General features: G+C 56.2%; 1 protein-coding gene across 2 annotated transcripts in view; it reads left to right on the forward strand.

Moving 5' to 3' along the window:
* Positions 1 to 2,123: 2,123 nt before the first annotated feature.
* Positions 2,124 to 20,019, forward strand: part of TNS1 (tensin 1) — a 225,563-nt gene continuing 207,667 nt past the window's right edge. For both annotated transcript variants that reach the window (XM_049614914.1, XM_049614915.1), the window contains exon 1: positions 2,124 to 2,362. In XM_049614914.1, the coding sequence (XP_049470871.1) occupies positions 2,207 to 2,362 (156 nt within the window). In that variant the 5' untranslated portion in view covers positions 2,124 to 2,206. The remainder of the gene's footprint in view (positions 2,363 to 20,019) is intronic.

Below are 20,019 nucleotides of genomic sequence, written 5' to 3' on the forward strand. Positions count from 1 at the left end.
CCTGAGCCGCTATCAAGAGTTGGAAGCTTAACTGACTGAGCTACCCAGGCCCTAAGTGGAGAAGCTAGAGTTTGAACTCAGGTCTGGGTGTCCACACACAGGGCAACCTGATGTGAGCGGCCCTGCGAGGGCTCACGCCATGAGGACACTGGGCTGAGGGAAGGTCACCCCTCTCTGCCACAGGGAGCCTTGCCAGAGCAGTCATCATCCTTGAGGCGCACATTCATCCTTTCCTGGCCCCCAGCTGAGTGGAAAATGTGTGTTGTTTGAGGAAAGGGAGGCGGAAGTAAAATGAGGCCCTAGAGCTGGGACTGGGCCAGGATGCTGGGTGTGTGTGGGGGGCAGGGCACCTGGTTTTAATCCTGTGGTTCTCCCCCGCCGGGGGATCACAGCCTTTCTTCCCCCGTGGGTCCTGGGGCTCAGAGAGGAATACTGTGGCCGCTGGGGGCCAGTGGCTTATCCTGATGTCACCTGGAATAAAGACCAGTCATGGGAAACCCCAGGGGTCCTGTCTCTCAGACCATAGTTGCTGGAATTCGGGGGTGTGGGTAGGAGTAAAGAAACAGGGGACACAGTGGAGGGAGAAGGGGAGGGAAACAAAGGTAGACGAGGGTGGAGGGTGGAGATGGTGCTCAGGAAACACTGAGCTGGACGTTGAGAGCCCCGGGTCTTCATCCTGACCCTGCTACTAACTCACTGTGTGGCCTTAGGCTCATCATTTGCTTTCCCTGGGCCTCGGTTTCCCCATCTATAGACCAAGGGGGTGGACTGAGGGTTTCTGCACCCCCTTCCAGTCCAGATCCACTTTGAACTCCATGAACACCTAGATGTGCCTCATCGTCTCTCATTTCTATCCAAGTGTCCCTGCCTCTCGCTCCCAGCATTGCCCCATTTCTCCAGCCACACCTAGACCCCTTCCCTGCTACTCACCTGGGAAGGCCTGGCTGGCTGGGAGACGGAGAGCCGGCACTGCAGCCCGAGCCTGTCACTTGTGACCGTGGGTCCCGCGCAGCCTTTCCCAGAGTGCCGCCTGGGAAGTGACTCAGGCCCGGTCCAGCAGGAGCAGGAGGAGCAGAAAATCATGGGGGACATGTGGGAGAGGCGGGATCCAAGGCATCAGGGCAGAATGGGTGAGCTGGGGGATGGTACCCTTCGGGCAGATGGGGTGGCAGATTTACTTGTTGGCCAGACACCAACTCACCCAGAGCCACAGCGGCAATTGCCCCTATATGCGAGTTTCCTTCCCTTTCTCAACAGGGTCACTGGCTCTTGCCTTTCTTCCTTGTGGCCACCAGGCGGCACAGAGAGGCTGTGATTGCTGCTCTACCAGATATTCTGTCTTTTCGAGCCTCGGTTGAACTGCGGAGCAGGTGGGGAGGAGGAGGACAGGGTCCCACCACGTATCTCCCTCCCCTTCCCCACCTCAGTCTCCGGGTCACCAGCGCCATCCTGCTCCGCCCCGCACTCACCCCTAAAAGAATGGAAGTGAAGCCACTGTGAACCCGGGTTCACAGCTGGGTTGCCCTGGTGGGTCTTGTTCTCGCACCCTGGCTGTGCCCCGCCTCCTCGAGGCCGGGGTCTTTCCACCTCCGGGTCCTCATTTTTCCAGGCTGGGATGCCCCGAGGGCTAGTATTGGGGGCCGAGAACAGAGGGGCAGGCACCTGCGAAGACTACTGTTTCACAGACCTCAGGAACCGCCTGGAAACAGTGGCATTCGAGGTGGCCGAGCCCGGGTCCGCCGTTTCGCCGCGGACTTCCTGCCCGTCTCTCCCTCTCTGGGAGTCGGTCTCCCCGCGCAGAGGCTCCGGCCCCCCCCTCTGTCCCCCGTGTCCCCGTGTCCCCGGTCTCTCTCTCACTGCTTCCTGCCTCCCCTTCGCGCCGTCGGTCTTCTTCTCGCCCTCCCCAGACTCGGCCGGCCGCCGCCCGGGCCCCCGAGACCCCGCCGCCGCCCCTCCCCGCGCCCTCGCGTCCCCCTCCGCCCCTGGCTGCGTCCGGGCGCCCGTGTCGCCGCCCCTCTCCCGGCCCGCACTCCCCCGCCGCCAGGCGGTGCGGGCCCAGAAGGCTCCGGGCGGAGACGCGCCGCCCCCCCCCCCCCCCGACGTGCGAGGCTCCCCGGGCGGCGCGGTCGCCAGGGCGGGGGGAGGGGGCCCCGCTGCCCCCGCGCCCGCGTCCCCGCCCCCTCCCCCCAGCCGGGCGCCCGGCCGGATGGGCTGCACCGTGAGCCTGGTGTGCTGCGAGGCGCTGGAGCCCGGGCCCCCCTGCGGCCCTCAGCCCCCGGGGAGCCCCCCGGCCCCGGCGCGGGCCGAGGGCTGGGAGCCGGGGGCCTCCGGCCGCGCCGAGAGCCGGCGGCTGCTGCTTCAGGTAGGGCGCTGCGGGGCGGCTGCGGGGGAGCGGGTGGCGGTGGCGGGCAGAGCCCCGCTCACCTGACACAGGTAGGGAGCCACGCCAGGGGAGCGCCTGTCAGTCGCCTGCCAGAGCCGGCTGCCCCCGGGGGCGCCGGTCGGGGCCGGGACCGGGAGCCGGCCTGAGGTCCCTCCTGGGTCTGTTGTGTCCTTGGGAGGAGGCGGATGTCGGACGTGACCCCCTTAAAAGGGCAAATGGTTCAGGTGAGGTTTAGGAGCCACCCAAGTTGGGCAGGGCTGGGAGTGCTGGGGAAAGGCACCGAAAGAGTTTGGTTTCCCCGGAGCCGATGCAGAGTTCACTGTGTCCCGGGGTAGCCGTTGCTGTTGTCCCTGACTTCTGTAGGCAGGAGGGAGGGGGCCTTCTGAACCAGGGAAGGCCCCGCCAGAGCAAGGACTGACCTGAAGATGATATGGGCAGCTGGACCCTCACCCCTGCGTTCTCTGTTTCTGGTAAGTCTTGGAGCCTCTCAAGTGGGCAGCTGACCCAGAGGGATGGGGATAGGCTGGTGCGGAAGGCAGGTGTTTGTTCCGGAGGAGGCGTCTGTCTGGGAACCACCAGGCCCCGCGTAGGTGTGGGCGCTAGATTTCTCCAAGGAGGAAGTGAAGGACAAGGAGATATTTGGGGTCACTAGGGACTAGATAACCCTGCTCTAGGCTCCCTGCTTAAGCCCAGCCTACTTCCCTATTGGGGAAAGGTTGCAGCCTCCTAAGATTTGTTTACTGGGCAGGTTTGGCTTATGCTGGTGTCTTATCTCCCTCCACCTGGGGCACATGGTGTTTGGGCAACTCAAAACGTATGCTGTGGCCATATCCCAGCCCTTCTTCCCCTTCACTGAGGCAGCCAGTGAAGTCCAGTGTGTGTGTGTGTGTGTGTGTGTGTGTGTGTGTGTGCGCGTGCACGCGCGCACGCATGTGCTGGTGACCTTTCTGTCTCGCTTGACCGGATGCCCCTCCAAGGAGGATTATAGCATATTCGTGGTTATACTCCACTGTGCAAAACATGGGGCTGCATTTACCGACTGAGCTCTGTCTTCCCCAAGCCCTAGCCCTGATCATCTCCGTGATGACCCATCATGGTGAGGAACAGGCTTGGTGGGGCAGAGTGTTGCCCTAGCCCTTATAGTGGCTGGTGGCCCAGGTGTGATTCCGGGAGCCTTAGTGCCCCGGGGTGGGGTGAGGCCTCAGCGTGTCAGCTTGGCATCCCATAGTATTGCTTCTCAGTCCTGGCAAAAGGGCAGAGGGTCTGGAGAGTGGAAATGACACGGCACAACCCCTGGACTGCTGGGCCCTTCTAGAGGTCATCAGGACTCCTGTCTGCCTCAGAGCCTCATGAACTCTCCTCTCTCTCCGAAGGTTTCAGGGGGAAGTGTGCTCACAGCGCTTCCCCTTTATCTGTTCTGTCTCAGACCCTTCTGGACTTCACTTTCTCTGTTGGTGCTTCTTCTTGACTCCCCCTGTCTCCCTCCATTCTGCACTTGCAATGCAGGCAGCTGTGGGGTGGCTTCCAGGGGGGCCACCTGAGGGTGGGCAGGGACAGGGTCAGGCAGTCGGTGCTGAGAAGGAGGAAGAAGCCAGGGGCACTGGAGGTGGGTGATCAAGGAGAAGGAGGGGAAGGGAGTGAGTGCGTGGGTGTGTGACAGCCACAGGGACAGGGATGGGGACAAGTGTCTGTCTGCATTCGGATGAGCTGGTTTCTGAGCGGCCTCTTGAGAGTGCCTGGTGCTCGCTCATGACTCACCGGCTCCTTTATCTGCAGGACAAAACTCCATCCCAGTCCCAGCCCCTGCCCATTGCTACCCTAGCCCTGGCTCCAGCGGGGCATGCTGTTGCCCGCTGCTTTCTCCTCTCACCAGCACCCCCCCACCCCCATTTATACTGCAACTCTCAGGAGACCGGTGACCCAGGAAAGAACAGCCAGGCTGCTTATCGCTTCACTAGAGGGGGCGTTTACCACGTTCTTGCAGTGGATAAACATCTCTTGGGCTCTGAGCTCCCCCCCGGAGTCAGGGCTTAGAAGTTACTCAGGCATCTGGGCTCCCAGCCAGGGCTCTCCCACTGACAGACCTGCCACTGACATGCCACCATTGCTGCCACTGACCATGTTCCCCCTGTCCCCCTCCAATACATATGCTAAGCTTCATTCCTTGGGCCACAGGCTCCTATCACTTCCTCCACCCACAGCCTTGCTCTCCTCCTCTCCCCTCTGGGCAGCCCCCTCCCACCCAGGCCATATTGCCCTCTCCCCCGCTGCATGCTGCCCCCAACTCGTTCCCCTAAGCAGGCTGTCCTCTGCTCACACCACACTGCCCTCCTCCCTCTGGCGGCCTGCTTTGTCCACCCCTCCCCCCTGCCCCCACCAGGCCCCATTATCCACAGCACTCTCCTCCCTCCTGAATTTGTGGCCTGCTCCTCTTCTTTGCTCTGGGGAGGTCTGTCCACTTTGGTTCCCAGGCCTCAAAGCCCTAGGCCTGGGTTTTTGGAGCCTGGAGGTGTAGGCCCTCTACCCCTTAGGTGGCCTCCTGCGGGTCCCACGACTACCCTATGCTCTAAGCTCTCCTTTGGTTCCACATGTCAGCCTGCCAACTTCAGGAGAAGGGAAGGTGGGGTTTGGCACCCCTCCTGAGCATTCCCGCCAAACCTTCTCTGACCTGGGTGCCAAGGGGCCTGGAGGGCATCTCCAGGTGCCAGCCTCGCCTCCTCACTTTCTGCTGTATCCCAAGGCAAGTGGGTGCTTGTCAGATGGTGGCAGGAGCAGAGGGAGGAGACTCTGGATCGTTTCAGCCTCCTCTCTCAAAAAACCAGCCCCTCGGGTCAGTTGGTCTGGCTTTTGCCCAACTGCCCAGAGCTCTGCTGAGTTTAGGGGTTCCCCAGGAGGCCAAGTCCTACAGCCTCCCCTGTGTTCCTGTTGTGCGGTCCTCACCTCTGATGGGAGTTCTTTAGCTCCGTCTACTGTAGGCTGGATTACTTCCTCTTTCTCTCTAGTTACATATAATCATAACCGCCACCCCCCACCACTGCCCCAAGCTGAAAAGGATCTTGGTTAGTGGATCTGAACTTCTTGAGGCCACAGATCCCTTTAAGAATCTGGTAAAAGCTATGGGTGTTCTTGCTAGGAAAATGTGCACGGGCATGTGTACACACGCGTGTATACACACATCATATACCCCTTCCCGTATACCCACCACCACCACCACCGTCTGTGGTCCTGATACAGCTAACCCCTGCATTTCACAGAGAAGCAGGCTTAAGCCCAGAGAGGAGACATGACTTGCCCAAGGCCATAAAACAAGTGGGTGGCAAAGTCAGGACCACAGCCCAGGCGTCTTGACCCCCAACGAGTGGAAGTTTTGTTCCCAGAGGCAACTTTGCCTTCCCCAAAGGCTGCCTTCAATGGCCTGGCCATTCATTTATTCAACAAGAGGGTTTTTGGTGGGGAGTTTTAGGGTATTTATTAGCTTAGCTTTTAATAGGGTTTATTTCACTGTATGTTGATGTATTTTACAAAACGTATTTTTATTGAGATGTAATTGACATATAACATCGTAGAAGTTCAAGGTGTACGATGGGTCGGTTTGATTCATGTGTATGTTGCCATATGAACGCCACTGCAACGTCAGCTAACACTTCTATCGATGCTTCTACTGAGTCACGTAATTATCGTTTCTTTATGTTTTTGGTGGGAGCAATTAAGATTTAGTCTCTTAGTCCACAAGCAGTTTTGAGCACCAGCTATAAGCCAGGCATTGAGCTGGGAGCTGGGGAGAGAGCAGGAAATCAGGCAGCCCCTATCCTTGCCTTCAGAGGTGGTGCTGATGCAGTGGGACAGACAGAACAGAGCGCAAACATGACTGGAAACAGAGCCGTGGAAGAGAAATAAGGATGTGATGGGAGCTAATAGAGGGATCAGATTTAGGTTGGCAAGGTGGAGGAAGTCATCTTTAGCGAGCAGAAGGTAGGGAAGAGAAGCATTCTAGGTGAAGGGAACGGCATACTTGAAGGTCCTGAGGTGAAGAGGTGGGAGCCCTCATGGGATTTGACAGAGGCTTTTTCTGGCTGCGCCTGGCTCCCCATGGGCCCTGCCATCCACGTGGTGTGGATATTGATTGGATGGTGGATTGGAAGCGGGAAGGGGGGGCCGAGCAGGGAGACCTGGGGCGGGGGAGATGGGTCGCCCCCAGTCATCTGGGTGAGATGCAGGCGTGTGGGTGAGAGCTGGTGGTGGTTGAGGTTAGCGAAGTGGCTGGTCATGGGGAGGGATTAGGGGGTGAGGGTGAGACTGATTCAGGCAGAGAAGGGACAAGATATGGAGATGGGTTGGAAATGGGCTGCGATGAGGCAGAGGTGTGTGTGAACCTGACCTCCTCATTTTACAGAAGTGGTAGATGATAAAGCCTCATCAGGCACTCCTCGATTTCAGTTTACTTTTTCATAAATATAAAGTGTTTCATAAATACAGAAAAGCGCACAAACTTTTCCCAAGCTGAATACACCCACATACCCATGACCCAGAACACAGCCAACAATGGAGCGTTACCAGCATCCAGAAGTCTCTCCCCCTGCCCCTTTCCGGTCACTAAGTCCCCTCTGAGGGTTATTCGCTATCCTGACTTCTAACAACATAGATTTTCCCGTTTCAGAGCTTCTTATCCGTGAGCACTTACAGGGGTTATTTTGTAGCTGATTTCTTTTGCTTAACATTATGGTTGTGAATTTCATCAGGAGTCTTGCATTCGTTTGTAGATGGTGCCTTCCCATTGCTGGGTAGTGTTCCATCTGGTGAAAATACACTATCAATCCTGCTATTCACAGGCATTTGGGTTGTTTCCAGTTTGGGGTCATTGTGAAAAGCACTGCTATGAACATTTTTGGGCCTACCTTTTGGTTCTAATTTCTTTTTCTTCTTCTTTTTTTAATGTTTATTTTTGAGAGAGAGAGAGAGAGAAAGTGCGAGTGGTGGAGGGGCAGAGAGAGAGAGGGAGACACAGAATCTGAAGCAGGATCCAGGCTCTGAGCTGTTAGCACAGAGCCCAACACGGGGCTTGAACTCACGAGCCATGAGATCATGTCCTGAGCCAAAGTCAGACGCTCAATGGACAGAGCCACTCAGGTGCCCCTGGTTCTAATTTCCGTTTGGTAAATCCATCCCTATGTTTTGATGGGTGTCTCTGGAAGACCCCAGCATCTCAAGAATCAGAGGCATCATTCTATAAGGGGAGCACTTCAGGCATTTGTGGGTGATGAGAGACATTTTGGGGAAGTGGAGAAGATTCTCTAGCCCCCTAGTATGTCCCTTTGTAGTAACTCTTCTCATCTTTCCCTCCCTCTTACAGTGGGTGGGAGGGGAAGGAAGAAGAAGCTTTAGAGGCCTGCATTGAAGTAGGGGTGGGTGGGAGCTGACCACCTCTGACTTGCATACTCTCTAGGGGCAGATCTGGGTCCCTGGTGGATCAAGGGGGTGTGAGGCTGAGGATGTGGCCACGCCTCCAACCTTTCCTCCTTCCCCAAGGGCAGGAAGCCAGCCACTGCCTCCTTGTTTGATGTATGAACTTGCCAAGGGCCCCTGGCACCAGGACAGAGTGTGATGCCAAGGGCAGGCAAGCTGCGGCAGCCCCTGGAGGGGCAGCGGCCTGTGGGTGGGAAACAGAGGCTGCCATCTTCAAAGAAGCCAAGTGGTGGGGAGCAGAGCGAACCCAGGCAATGTCCAGGGTTCAGTCCCCTTGCTGATCGTCCCAGTTTTGCTCCCTAAGTTGACTCCCTTCCCACCAGAGACAGCAGCCCTGGTGCTTCTGGCCAGCCCCTCCCTCTCTCAGCCTGAGTGGCCTGAGGGCCCAGAGCAGGGGCAGGGGATGAGGGATTTCAGCTTTAGTGTTTGTTGCTGGCCAAAGATGTGAGAGTGTTGGGGTGCTTCTGGTGATTTCTGTCTCCCTAGTAGGTCTGGGAGCTGGTATTTTTAGACCAGAGCCCAGTTTTTGAGAGCTTGGTATCCTAGGAATTTAGCAGAAGGCAGGCTCCTTATGGGTCGCCCAGTGGAAGGATGACCGCCTGTGAGACTGGGACAGGTAGAGACCCCAGAGGAGGCGAGGGAATCCCCAGGGAGGCCAGGCCTAGGGGATGGCGATGGGCAGGTGTGGCCTGCTTCGCTGGGTGGAGCTATTCTGCCTGGGAGGCTGTGATCCCCACTCCGTCTTGGGCCCAAGCTCCTCTGGGCAGCCCGTGGGTGGGTGTGGGTGTGGGGATGGGACGGGAGGTAGGAGGAGACTCCCCGGGTCAAGCTCAGCCATGGTTGGAAATCCGCTGATAGAGGCCTTTCCGAGGTTTGGAGAGAACAGAGAGGAGAAAGACCCTGGTGATCTCCTGGGGTTAGCAGTGGGCGGCAGTCACCAGGGAGCCCAGGGGCTTGTTCTGTGGCCTCAGCACGAGTTTTGCCTCCGTCCAGCTCCTCTTGGCATTCTTGCCAGCCACCCCCTCTCAGGAACTTCTCAGTGTCCCCATCAAACCCTACTTCAGCCCACTCCCCGTGCCACGGCTGAAGCCAAGGAGTCAAGGATGGCCTGGTGCGTCCTTGGGCCCAATCCTCAAAGCCGCCTGGCAAAGCTTTCTGTGGGATGTCCCATGGGCCCCGGTGCCCCGTGTGGCATGTGCCTTCCGCACCTAGTAGAAGCTCCCCGGTTCTCCCTTGTCTGCTCCCCTCTCAGTTCACCTGTCTTCTCAACCGTCCGTTCCTCCTTCTCTTTTCCCTGTGCACCCTTCCTCCTTGCGCCCATCGCCTTTCCTCTCTCCCACTCACCCGCCCTCTGCCAGGTCCTGAGCACACATACTGGTCTTCCCCAGTAAGTCCTCACCCTCCATTCGGAGGCCCAGTTTGGGGGCCGGCAGGAAAGATGTCTCAACACATCATCTGGAGGCAGTGTGCAAGAAGGTCTGTATAAGCCGTCCCCTGGTTCTAGAACTGGGGTGGCCTACTTTGCCTGGGGCAGTCTGGAAAGCCTTCCCAGAGGAGGTGACATTTTGACCTGGGTCTTACAAGGTGAGTAGGAGTTCACTGACACAGAGGGGAGGAGAACCCAGGGGCGTGAAGGTGTGTGGTACCCTCAGGGTAGGGAGAGGAGAGGCTGGATCAGAAGCTGGAAAAGAGGTAGGTCAGTGTGGGCAGGGCCTTGAATGCCAAGCGAAACAGTCTGGACTTCAGTCTTATGTGGGTCATGGAGAACCCCTGGAAGGTTCAGCCGGATGTGTGGAGAGGGGGTGGAGTCTTCATTTTAAACAGTCCCCGGCACAGGGTGGAAGATGGATGATAGGTGTGTGGGGCGTACCTGGAGCCAGTGATGGGTCTTTCTTATGCGACTAGACCAATCGGGGATGGGTGTGTGTATGCGAGCATACGTGCATGTGTGTGTGGGTGCGTAGAGGTTTTCCTTCTTTGTCCCTGAGTTCACTTCTGCCGACCCCTTCATCCCCTAACCAGCAGCGCCGAGAACTCTGGTCTGGCAGGTCAAGAGTTAAGCTGGGAACTCACCTGGAGGAACTCACCTGGTTCTCTGCCATGTCCCTTTGGCTCAGTTTTACCTGCTGCCCAGCCCAGACATCACTCCCATGGAGGCTGGGCAGGGGACAGGCCTGGCTTTGTTGGGACCCTGAGACCCGGCTGGGCTAGCCCTGTTGGCTCTGCCCTGGAAGGGATAGAGGACTAGGAATGGCGGGGGCGGGGAGGGATGGAGATTCCAGGGACTGGGCACTGCGAGGAGTCCCTTGGCTGACACCCTCATCACATGCCCAAGGGGGGCGAGTTGGGGGTGGTTGGCCAAGGATGGCAAGAAGTGGGTGGGGTCGGAAAGTGCTCCAGGGCCACCTCCTCCTTCCTCTTTTCCTCCCTGTGGTCCAAGAGCTCAGCCCGTCCCTGCCCTGGGGAGGTGAGGTGCTCTTGCTTGTAGGATCAGGACTCTTCGGGGGCCAGAGCTGGCTCTCCTCCTAGTCTCTTCTGGCTCTCATTTGTGCCTTCATTCTGTCTCTAAATTTCAGCTCAGTTCTTTCTGCGTGTCTGTCTTGCCCAATCCTCAAGAGTTTCAATTCCCTTTTCTACCCTCTTTCTCTCCCCAGATGGGTGGGCTCTCTCTTATAAAGGAGGCAGTATGGAGTAGTGGTTACACAGAGGCCTTTGTGGTCAAACTGTTGCCAACTTTGGGCTTGGCCGCTTCAGGTCTGTGCATCACTGGGCACCTTATGTAACCTCTCTGTGCCTTGATATCCTCTGCTGCCTTTAAAAGCACTTAGAACAGTGTGGCGCATTTCAATAACATTCAATGAACGGTAACTATTGTTGCTGTTGTTATGGTTACTGAGTCATTGCATTAGTCCAAGTTCTCCAAGAAACAAGATGGGATTAAATGTGTAAAGATTTTATTAGGGGAAATGCCTGAGTGAAAGGAAGGAGCCAGGGTAGGCTGAGAGAGCCTTCAGATGGCCATATAAGACTGACCCTGAGTGAAGGAGAGGCAGAGGGAGCCAGGATTGGATGGAAGTGTCCTAGGCCTCTGTGCACTCCCGAGCAAAGCCCATAGGGAATCCATGAACCAAAGTTGGCCAAAAGTCTTGTGTCTGCCGGGAACAAGGCTGCCTTGGAATTGTCCCTGCGCTCTGAGTGCGTGACCTCAGCAAGCATGGTGGTGATTTCAAGTGGGGCCTTGGTCAGTCCCGTTCCTTCTGCAGGTCTGTAAGGTGCATTCTCGTGGCCTGCCCCAGGGCCTGGAGACAGGGGGGGAGGACAAGGTCTTTGATTCTGGGGGTGTGGGGTGAGTTGGTGTGGAGGCGAGTGATGTGGAGGGAGGCAGCAGACTGGGCCCCAGGCTGTCCTGTCCCCTTCCAGGCCTGGGCCTGCTTGGCCTGGCTTCAGGCTGGGTCCTGGCTGTCAAGTTAATATCATGTGTCCTAGTCAGGTTGGGGCGCCTGGGTGGCTCAGTCGGTTAAGCGTCCAACTTCGGCTCAGGTCATGATCTCATGGCTTGTGAGTTCAAGACCCGCTTTGGGCTCTGTGCTGACAGTTCAGAGCCTGAAGCCTGCTTTGGATTCTGTGTCCCTGTCTCGCTCTGCCCCTTCCCTGCTCATGCTCTGTCTCTCTCTCTCTCAAGAATAAATAACACATTAAAAAAAAAAAAAACCTTTTGTCCTAGTCAGGCTAAATAGAGTGATCCTGCTTGAGGCAGACAGATGACCCACCTGGCCTTTGATACGGCTCTCTGTTCCCCTCCCCATCTTTCCTTTGTGCTCAGGGTGCCTCAGTGCTGAGGGGGAAACTGAGGCATGGGTGTGTGAGGCCAGTGAGGGTCCTGTAGGTGCATGCAGGATTCTGCGTCATGCTGTTCTCTTCTTCCCCCCTGAACAGAGCCATCCACTTCAAAGTTTGTCCTGGGGAAGGAGGGGCAGCTTGAGACTACCCGTGACACCACCCTTAGGTGTCCTCTGGGGCTGGCCCAGGTTTGGCGGGAGCATGGGGCAGGGGTGCGGAGAGCAGGTGCCAAGCTGCGACACCATTAAGGGAATGAAGTTGGAGCAGGAGCAAGTGCTTCTGGGCACTGAGCTGAGGCCATCCGTGGGAGGTCGGAGCAAGCCCAGCCTGGCCAGACTGCACCCCCCACTCCCTCCACTGCCCGGATCGCCTCTCCGCCATCGCAGCTGCTGGCAGACTGCATTGAGATGTGCGAGCCACCCAGACGGCCTCTTGAACCCCAGCCACTCAATATGCTAAGCAGGGCTAATTTATTCCTTTGCTTCTTAATGGAATTGCACAAAGCCAGTAGGGGGTGAGCGTGTGGGAAGTAGCACTGGGGTGGGGGGTTCTCCGTGGTTCTTCTGCATTCTGAAGCAATTCTCCTGGCCTCCCTGTGGGACTCAACACTGCCTCTTCCAAGGCTTCCACTCAGAGAGGAAGCCGGGTAGTGGAGAGAGCAGGGACTGGGGGACAGGCAGCTGGATAAGTCCTTGCTAACTCTTTCTTAGCTGGGTGCCCCTGAAAAGCTACTTTTAGTGCCTCTGAGCCTTGGCTTCCTCCGACCTGCAAAGTGCGGGACTCAGGGCCCACCTCGCCAGGCTGTTGAGCGAGCCAGCTTCATAGTATGTGCCAAGCCCTGGGACCAGTGGACAGGCAGCACTGTTCGAGTTGGTCCACACTGTTCTGGTTGGCATCTCCTTTCCCTCTTTTGTCACCCTCTGCAGTCTTGAGACCTGAATCCTGAGGTCAGCTGGGGATGGTGTTCAGGGAGGAGGTTGTTCTGGGAGCTCTGCTCTGAGGAACTGGGATTGGGGGTGAGGGGCAGGGACGGGTGAGCTTAAAGCTCTATGGCAATGAAATGAGGGGGGGTTTGTGGTAGAAAAGCATGGGCCCAGAGCTTGGGCTGCTCTGGGCTCTGCCACTGATAAGTTTGTAAGCCTCAGTTTCCTCATCTGGGAAATGGGAATGATAGCACCTACCTTGCAGGGTTAGTGAGGAAATTGAGATGGCTAATGTATATAAAGCTCCTAGTACGTGGTAGGCCCCCAGTAAACATTAGTTTCCTTCTTCCCCTTGAAGGAGGCTTTGAGATCATCTGGCTGACCCCTTCACTTGCTGGCCAGAAGCCTCACCTGAGAATTCCTCCCCGAAAGTAGAAATTGAGGGTAGGAAAAGGGGAGAGCCCTGGGCTTGGGATCTCTGATTTGTCTGGCAAGTCAGAGGTCGCTTATCAATAATGATAATAAATAAAAATAAAAAGAGCCTCCCATGATCTCACAACAACCCTGAAAACTGATGTGGGCAGTCATCGTTGCCCTATTTCACAGATGGGGAGGTTGAGGCCCTGGGAGGTGACCTGTCAACAGCCTCACTGCTGTTAGTGTCTTTGGGACGCGAGCCAGGTCTTAGGATTCCTGGCTCACTGCACTTGGCCTCTCTCCTGCTTCTTACCCATTCTTCTGAGCAGGATACCACCCCCTCTTCCCCCCACCCCCAGACAGTACAGGTTGGGGGTGTGCAGTAGGAGCAAAAGGAGAGGTTCCTCTCGTTCCCAGTGGCCTCTTTGGAGCAAGAGGCCATTGTCTTGCTTGACTGGTTGGTCCTTCTCCTGGGACCCCTCAGTCTCACCCCAGCCTGGCCTTCAGCCCTGAAGAAGGTACTCACCCTTCTCCCAGCTAGACCCAAGGCAGCATAGGGAAGGGGGGTGGGGAATGGGAGGGTCTGTGGTTTCCCTGCCTTCTTTGGGGATAGTGTAGGGTTGGGCCTGTTGCTCCCTCACTCAGGCTGGGCAAGGAAGCCCAGCTCTCTCTCTCTCAATGCCTCCAGCAGGTTAGTACTTCTGACTGCCTCCTCCAGGAAGCAACTTCTGGTCCTCGCTTTCTCCCTGCCTCCTGAGCCCATGAGCCCCCCCCCCCCCCACTTCCCCCTCCCACTAAACGCTTCTGTGGCCTCTGTGGCTGTGAGAACAGCCCCTATCTTGCTTCCCAGACCCACCGATGGGTATTTCCAGCTCTGGGGTCTCCCCCCGCCGCCCCATTTATCTCCTCCTCTGGGAGCCAGAGGCCTTTTGTGAAGCTCTTTGTGTGGATTTGAGCTCCTAAGCCTGGGCAGGGGGACGAAGGGACACCCCTCTCTCCCCTCTCTATTGTCCCATCTCTTCCCAGGAGTCTGTGTGTGCATGTGTGTGCGTGTGGGTGCGTGTGTGTGCCTGTGCACGTGCCGTGCTCACGTCCATGTCTGAGCCTGGTGACTTTTACATGTAACTTGGGAGTAGGGAGGAATCTTAAAAGGATTCAGGGATGCCAAGCGGTGTCGGGGCCTCTACTCCAAGGCTGAGAGGCCCTGGTGGGTGAAAGGAGACTAGGTGCTTTTGAGGAGGTGAGCAGGCCTGGGGGTGTGTGAAGTGAGGACCAGACTGTCCCCACGAGTGGGTGCTGTCCCCCTCACCACCTCTACCCAGCTCTCACATTCCCTTGTTTTTCTCTTTGTCTGTCTGTCTGTCTTCTCCCTGCCCTTCCCCTTATCTGTCCTCCAACTCACTCTGTCCATGCCCAGCCCTCTTTCTTAGCCTGGCATCTATCTCCTTTGGTACTGCCCCCTCTCATGGAGAAGAAACAAGGCAGACTCCCTTTCCTGCCCCTCGATGCCAGTTCCAGGGGGGTCTTGTCACCCACTGCCATCCCAGTATCCTAGCCTTTTCTGGATGTCTGCCCCTGACTCAGCCTTCCCTGGCCCTGACTCCTTGCCCTGGGCTCTGCTCTTCCTGCCCTCCCTTATTCTGTGGGTGTCTCCTCCCAGGGGTGCCATTTCCGCAGCCTCAGCCCTGGCTCTCCTTTATCCTGGCCAGCCTGCTGACCCCATGGTCTAGAATAACACCAGGTGGCCGGCTGCCCTCTGAGACCTGGCTAAAAATAGACCCATGCTTGGGGGAGCTTTCAGGGCAGTCTGGGGCAGAGGCAGGGTCCACCCCACAGGTCCCTCATGGTCTCCTTGGGGCACATATTCTGCTGGGGCCTTGGGGCCTCCCCACCACCCTGTTGTGGCCAGAAGCCTGGTTGGAGGGCCGTGGGCCCGAGCGACACCTGGGAGGGACTTTCTGGTGCTGGCGGGTGACACGTGGTCAGAGAGAAGTGAACTGAGTGCTGGGATCAACCCAGGATTCCTAGCTGGTAAGTGTCAATGGCCTGGATTTGAACCCATGTCGAGCCTCTCAGATTGGAGGTATAGACACTGCAGCCTTCGATGGTTTTGTGGCACGAAGGTTGAGTTAAGGCAAGAGTTCACATTCTTTCCCTGCACCGCGCTTGTCTTGCTTTAGACCCCGAGCAGTGACTCAACTTCTCTGAACATCCGCTTTCCCTGCCTGTAGGAGGGGCCTTCCACATCTGGGGGCTATTGCTAGGTGCGTGGCTGCTAGGTCAGTGGTTGCCAGGGCTCCAGGGGGACCATCTACAAGCTTACCAAGCTGGCAGCCTCTGTCCCTTTCCAGCCCCAGGCCTTGGACCCTCGTCTCTTCCTGGCCTCTTGGATCCTTCTATGTGTCTGTGTCTCTGTTTCACCAGGTCTCCAGGTCACTCCCATCGTGGACTCTGGGGCCCTGAGGGGTGTGCAGAGCTTCTAGGAGAGGAGGGCCTGGCCTTCTGCCAGTGTGTGGGGGGTGGGTAAAGGGGAAGGTATGCACCAGTGCCTAGTGAGGGACTCAGTCTGGGCTCTGCTTTTTTAAGTTAATTCCCAAGAACTTTTTTGTTTGTTTTTCCTTCCTATTCTTGTTTCATAGATACACTTTCCTCTCTGGCCTCTGTGAATGTTAATAACTTTATCTTGAAGTTTTCTTCTCCCCGCACCCCACCTGTTTCCTCCAAGTGTTCTCTTCTAAGCTTTCCTTAGATGCCTATAGCCTGAGTTTTTGGCTTATATTTCAAATGGGACCCTAACAGGCTGATGGTTTGCTCTTGGAAATGGATCCACCAAGGGCTTCACTCCTGGGGACCTGGCTGGGCTACTGCATTGGGGAAGCTTTTGTCTTTATCTGGGTTTCTCCTCCTGGGCTTGTCAGATCCCCAGAGAAGTTTTCACTTCTCTGCCTGGGGGGCAGGTACAGGCCTGGCTGCCTCATTCTCAGGAAACACTTAAACCCCCTTTTTCCTATCAATACTCACACTGTCGGCTGGGCCTGGTGGCCTCTGGGGAGGGCCTGCTGTTTTACCCTCTCCAGGGAATAAAACCTCCTGCCTTCTGCTGGGGGTCAGAGACAGGATCTCGAAACCAATTGCTTCTCCAATGTTCTACATATCTTCTAGTTTAAGTTCACATTCATCCCCACCCCCAAAGGTATCTGCCTCCACTAATTTGGAGTCTTTGGAGGGTTCTGTGCCCGAGGGTCTGGCGGCTTCTTCTTAGCCTTGGCTTTTCCTACAGGCAGTTCTGGGTGCAGCTTTCTCAGGCTCCCAGATCCTGTTCATCCATCTGCCCTCCAGCTCCCAGATTTTTGACAGTGTTGTCAGGGGTGATAATCAAAATATTTAACAAGCGATTCTAGTGACTGGGCTGGGAGGCTAGAGCAGTCCTCCTGAGGCCCCTCCTGGGCCAGGAATTAGCCCTTTCAGGTCCAGGGGAGGGCCAGAGCACTGGGAGGGTGGGGGCACAGGAGCTATTTACCAACTGGAACAGAAGGAATTGACTATTCCGGTAGTGGTTGTGTTGTGCTGAATGGCACTCCATGGTTGTGTCTTCTTTTTTTGTTTTTTGTTTATTTGTCCTCCGGACTTTTTGCTTTAATTAAAAAAAAAATTTTTTTTTGCTGTTGTTTTAGAGGAGTTTCGAGAGGGGGCAAAAGTAAATGTGTGTCTTCAATTGGCCAATGTCACCGGAAGTATCCTTGCTGTTTCTTGGGGCTTTGGCTGCTGTCACCTGCAGAAAAGCAAAGTTGGGGGGCTGCCTGGCTGACTCAGTTGGTGGGGCATGTGACTCTTGGTCTCAGGGTTGTGAGTTCGAGCCCCATGTTGGGTGTAGAGATTACTTAAATATAAAATCTTAAAAAAAAAAAAAGGTCCTAGTTGGCAAGCAGGGAGGCTATGTGACTAGTCAGAAGGGCTCGAAGACACAGCCTTTCCTGGGACCCAGAGGCAGAGTCTCCTCTCCCTTCTTGTCTTAGGTATCACCTATGGTAAGCATGGCCTGGAGGCCACTGACGGGACAGTGAAGTGTGAATCCAGCTTGAAAACAGCAGCAGGTCAGACAACTGGAAGCACTTCCCAGCCAACCAGGGCTGTGAGGCCAGAAAACAGGATGGGGTTTCCCTTTCAGAAGCACTTTCAGCCGAAGGGGACCTGGTGGGCCGGGGCTATATAGAGAGATCTCCAGGAAGGCAGAGGGCTGACTGGGGTGATCCCTCAGTGAGCCTAGGGGGCTTTGCTGCCTGACCTGCCCCTATGATTGTTGATGAACTGATCTCCCCTTTCGGGCCTCTCTTCCTCTTTTTATCAACAGAAAGCTTCTCTCCGTGGGAGGCAGGGTCCCTCTCCTGTGGGCAAAGGGGCAAGCCCCTTGTGGAAGGAGGCAATTTGGGGTGTGAGGGGCAGAGACAGGAGAAGCTTTGGGGACCTAGAAAGAGACCCAAGGGTGGGGAGAGGCCCTGTGTGGCCCTCTCTCTGGGGCCCAAGGCTGGAGGGAGAGAGGGACCTCCTGCAGGGAGGTGAGGGGTTTGAGGTGGAGCCCTGGGGGTGGTTCTTACCCCAACACTGACCTCTCATGATGGTCAAGCATAAACAAAGAATTCCCTGTCAGGTAACCTTATTTGCACACTGGCTTGTGTGTCCTTTGGGGTCCATAATGGTCAAAAGGTTCCTTTAGCACCTACTTTTCTCTTCCTGGGGGGTACTCAGCTCCACCCCCTTCCACTCTTTCCTGTCTTGTCTACAGGGTACCAGGCCTGGACCTGACCCTCTAGGATGCTTACTTTGTCCTGCGGGGGCATGTGTCGTATGTATGTGTGTGTATGTGCTATAGTCTCCCTCTATTTCCAGGCGCATGTTTGCTTCCTTTCTAACCAAGTCCCAGGCCTTTCTTACAAACTTTTAGGAGCAATAATGGGGTCCCATCAACCTTTCCCTATGAAGGGCTCCTCCCTGCCCCCCCATCCCTACTTCCCGCATCCCCTGCTTCCACCGGCAGCCTGTGCCCCCTTCACTCTGCCTCCCAGACAGAAAACTTAAGGAAGGGGACAGTCGGTGCTATACAGAGCCAGGTCTGAGTGGTCCAGGCAAGGCCTGGTTGAGGCAGAAGAAGGGGTTTCTGAGGGATTAGGAGTAGATGTCTCTGTGGGAACTGGTCCCCCATTCCAGGCATCTGAGATGGCCACGGATGGTGGGACTGAGTTTTGGTTTCTGCAAGAGAATCCATACGGAGATGGCTGGGCTGAATGAGTCTGGAGATCTGGGGACCAGGGAATCAGGGCTGGCCTATTTTCTTGCTAAGGAGAGCAGGGACTTCTAATACTGAGGTTTTATGCCGAGTAACAGAAAGTTGAAGACTCAGACCTCATTTGGGGTTTAGAGGAGAGTGGGGGAGTAATGGGGCTAAAACGGGGGTCTCTCTGTAGGTGTGGTGCTTCATTGGAAGTTCTGCCTGTTGTCTAACTTGAGTATCTCCTGCTTCAGTCTGGGCCCATTTCCTCATGTTTATCTTCAGTGTGGGTGGGGAGCTCAGGAACTCACTGCTTTTTTCTTCTGTTTTCTCTGCCTGAGAAAATCCCTTAATCCCTCTTTCTTCTTGAGTTCTGGCCTCTTCTGGGCTCCTGTGCCCCCATTCTACCTCTCCTTTGGCCTGCTTCCAACATCTCCTAACAATACTGTTTTGGCTCATCCTGGCTCCTCTTCCTTGGGTGTCCATTCCCCAGATGGCGGTGTGAACTGTGTGTTCCAGACAGGGTGCTCTTGCCGAGGGTTCTGGTGGGGAGCGTCTGTCTGGTGGGGGGGTCTGAACTTGCTTTGACAGTCACCCCAGGGCGTTTTCACATTTAATGTAATCCTCACAACTATCCCATGAGGTTAGGATCCTAGTCTCCATTATACAGAAGAGGAAACAGGCTCAGAATAGGGAAATAATCTCTTCAAGGTCATACAGGATTTGGACCCCGGGCTCTGCTACCTTTGTACCTGTATCCTTTCCTTTGGGAGGTGACTCTTCCTGTACATTTTCCCCTGGCATGCTCTCAAGTGCACTGGGAGGTAAGAAAGGCAAAGGCAGCAGTACCCGTTCTCCACACCATGCTGGGCTCCCAGAAGCGCTGTGCTCAAGCTGTGTCTGGGATGTTGTCTTCTGTCCTTCAGTCTGACTCCTCACCCCTCAAGGCCTCATGACTTTGCTTATCCTTCCATGGGGCTGCATCAGTAACTTCCTCTTCTCTGGTCTGCCGGGGTCCTGCTCCTGCCCTGCTCTGCCCTGAAGCTATCAGAGTGAGAATAGAACATGCCAGGAGTTGGGCTTCAGTGGATCACAGAGAGGGTCTGGGACCCTTTGGGGAGTGGGAAGAGGAAGCTGTATAGTACCATTCTGGTCAGGGGAGCAAATGGAAGTCCGCAGGGCCTTGGAGGGCCTCTAGCCTCGAGAGGGTGCAGGATCCAGCCAGGGTGCGTTGAGATGCCACCCCTCCTGGCATCTGTGGAGTAGTGAAGAATTTGCATCTGGTGGGGCTTGGGTCCCCTCAGGAGCTTGTTTTGGGCCTGGCCCCTGGGCCAGCTGGGGCCTCCTCCTAGTCAGGAATCAAGTGCCCTGAGAGCTTTGGCCCAGATCTGGCTCCTGACCACAGGGGCTGCAGCTGGGCCCTGGCGGGAGTCGCTTGCTTGCTTCTGGAGCCTGGGTATAAGGCCATGTGACCTTGTTTTGTGCCTTGGTTTCCCTGGCTAGCTGGCAGGTGGCACCATGTGCTTTCTCTCCTCTTTGGTCTATTCCTTGCCTCTCCTCCCCTCCCCTAATGCCGGACATTTGCTGCGGCCCTTTGTGAGTTGGTCACCTGCCTCCCTGCCTCCCTGTCCTCCTGCTGGCCTCCTGCCTTTCAATTTGGCTTACCTCCTTCTCCCTACTCACAGGGGCTTTCTCTCAGTTCCTGTGTTTGACATATTAGCCCCAGT

The sequence above is a fragment of the Panthera uncia genome, assembly GCF_023721935.1.
Source record: "Panthera uncia isolate 11264 chromosome C1 unlocalized genomic scaffold, Puncia_PCG_1.0 HiC_scaffold_3, whole genome shotgun sequence".
Classification (NCBI taxonomy): domain Eukaryota; kingdom Metazoa; phylum Chordata; class Mammalia; order Carnivora; family Felidae; genus Panthera; species Panthera uncia.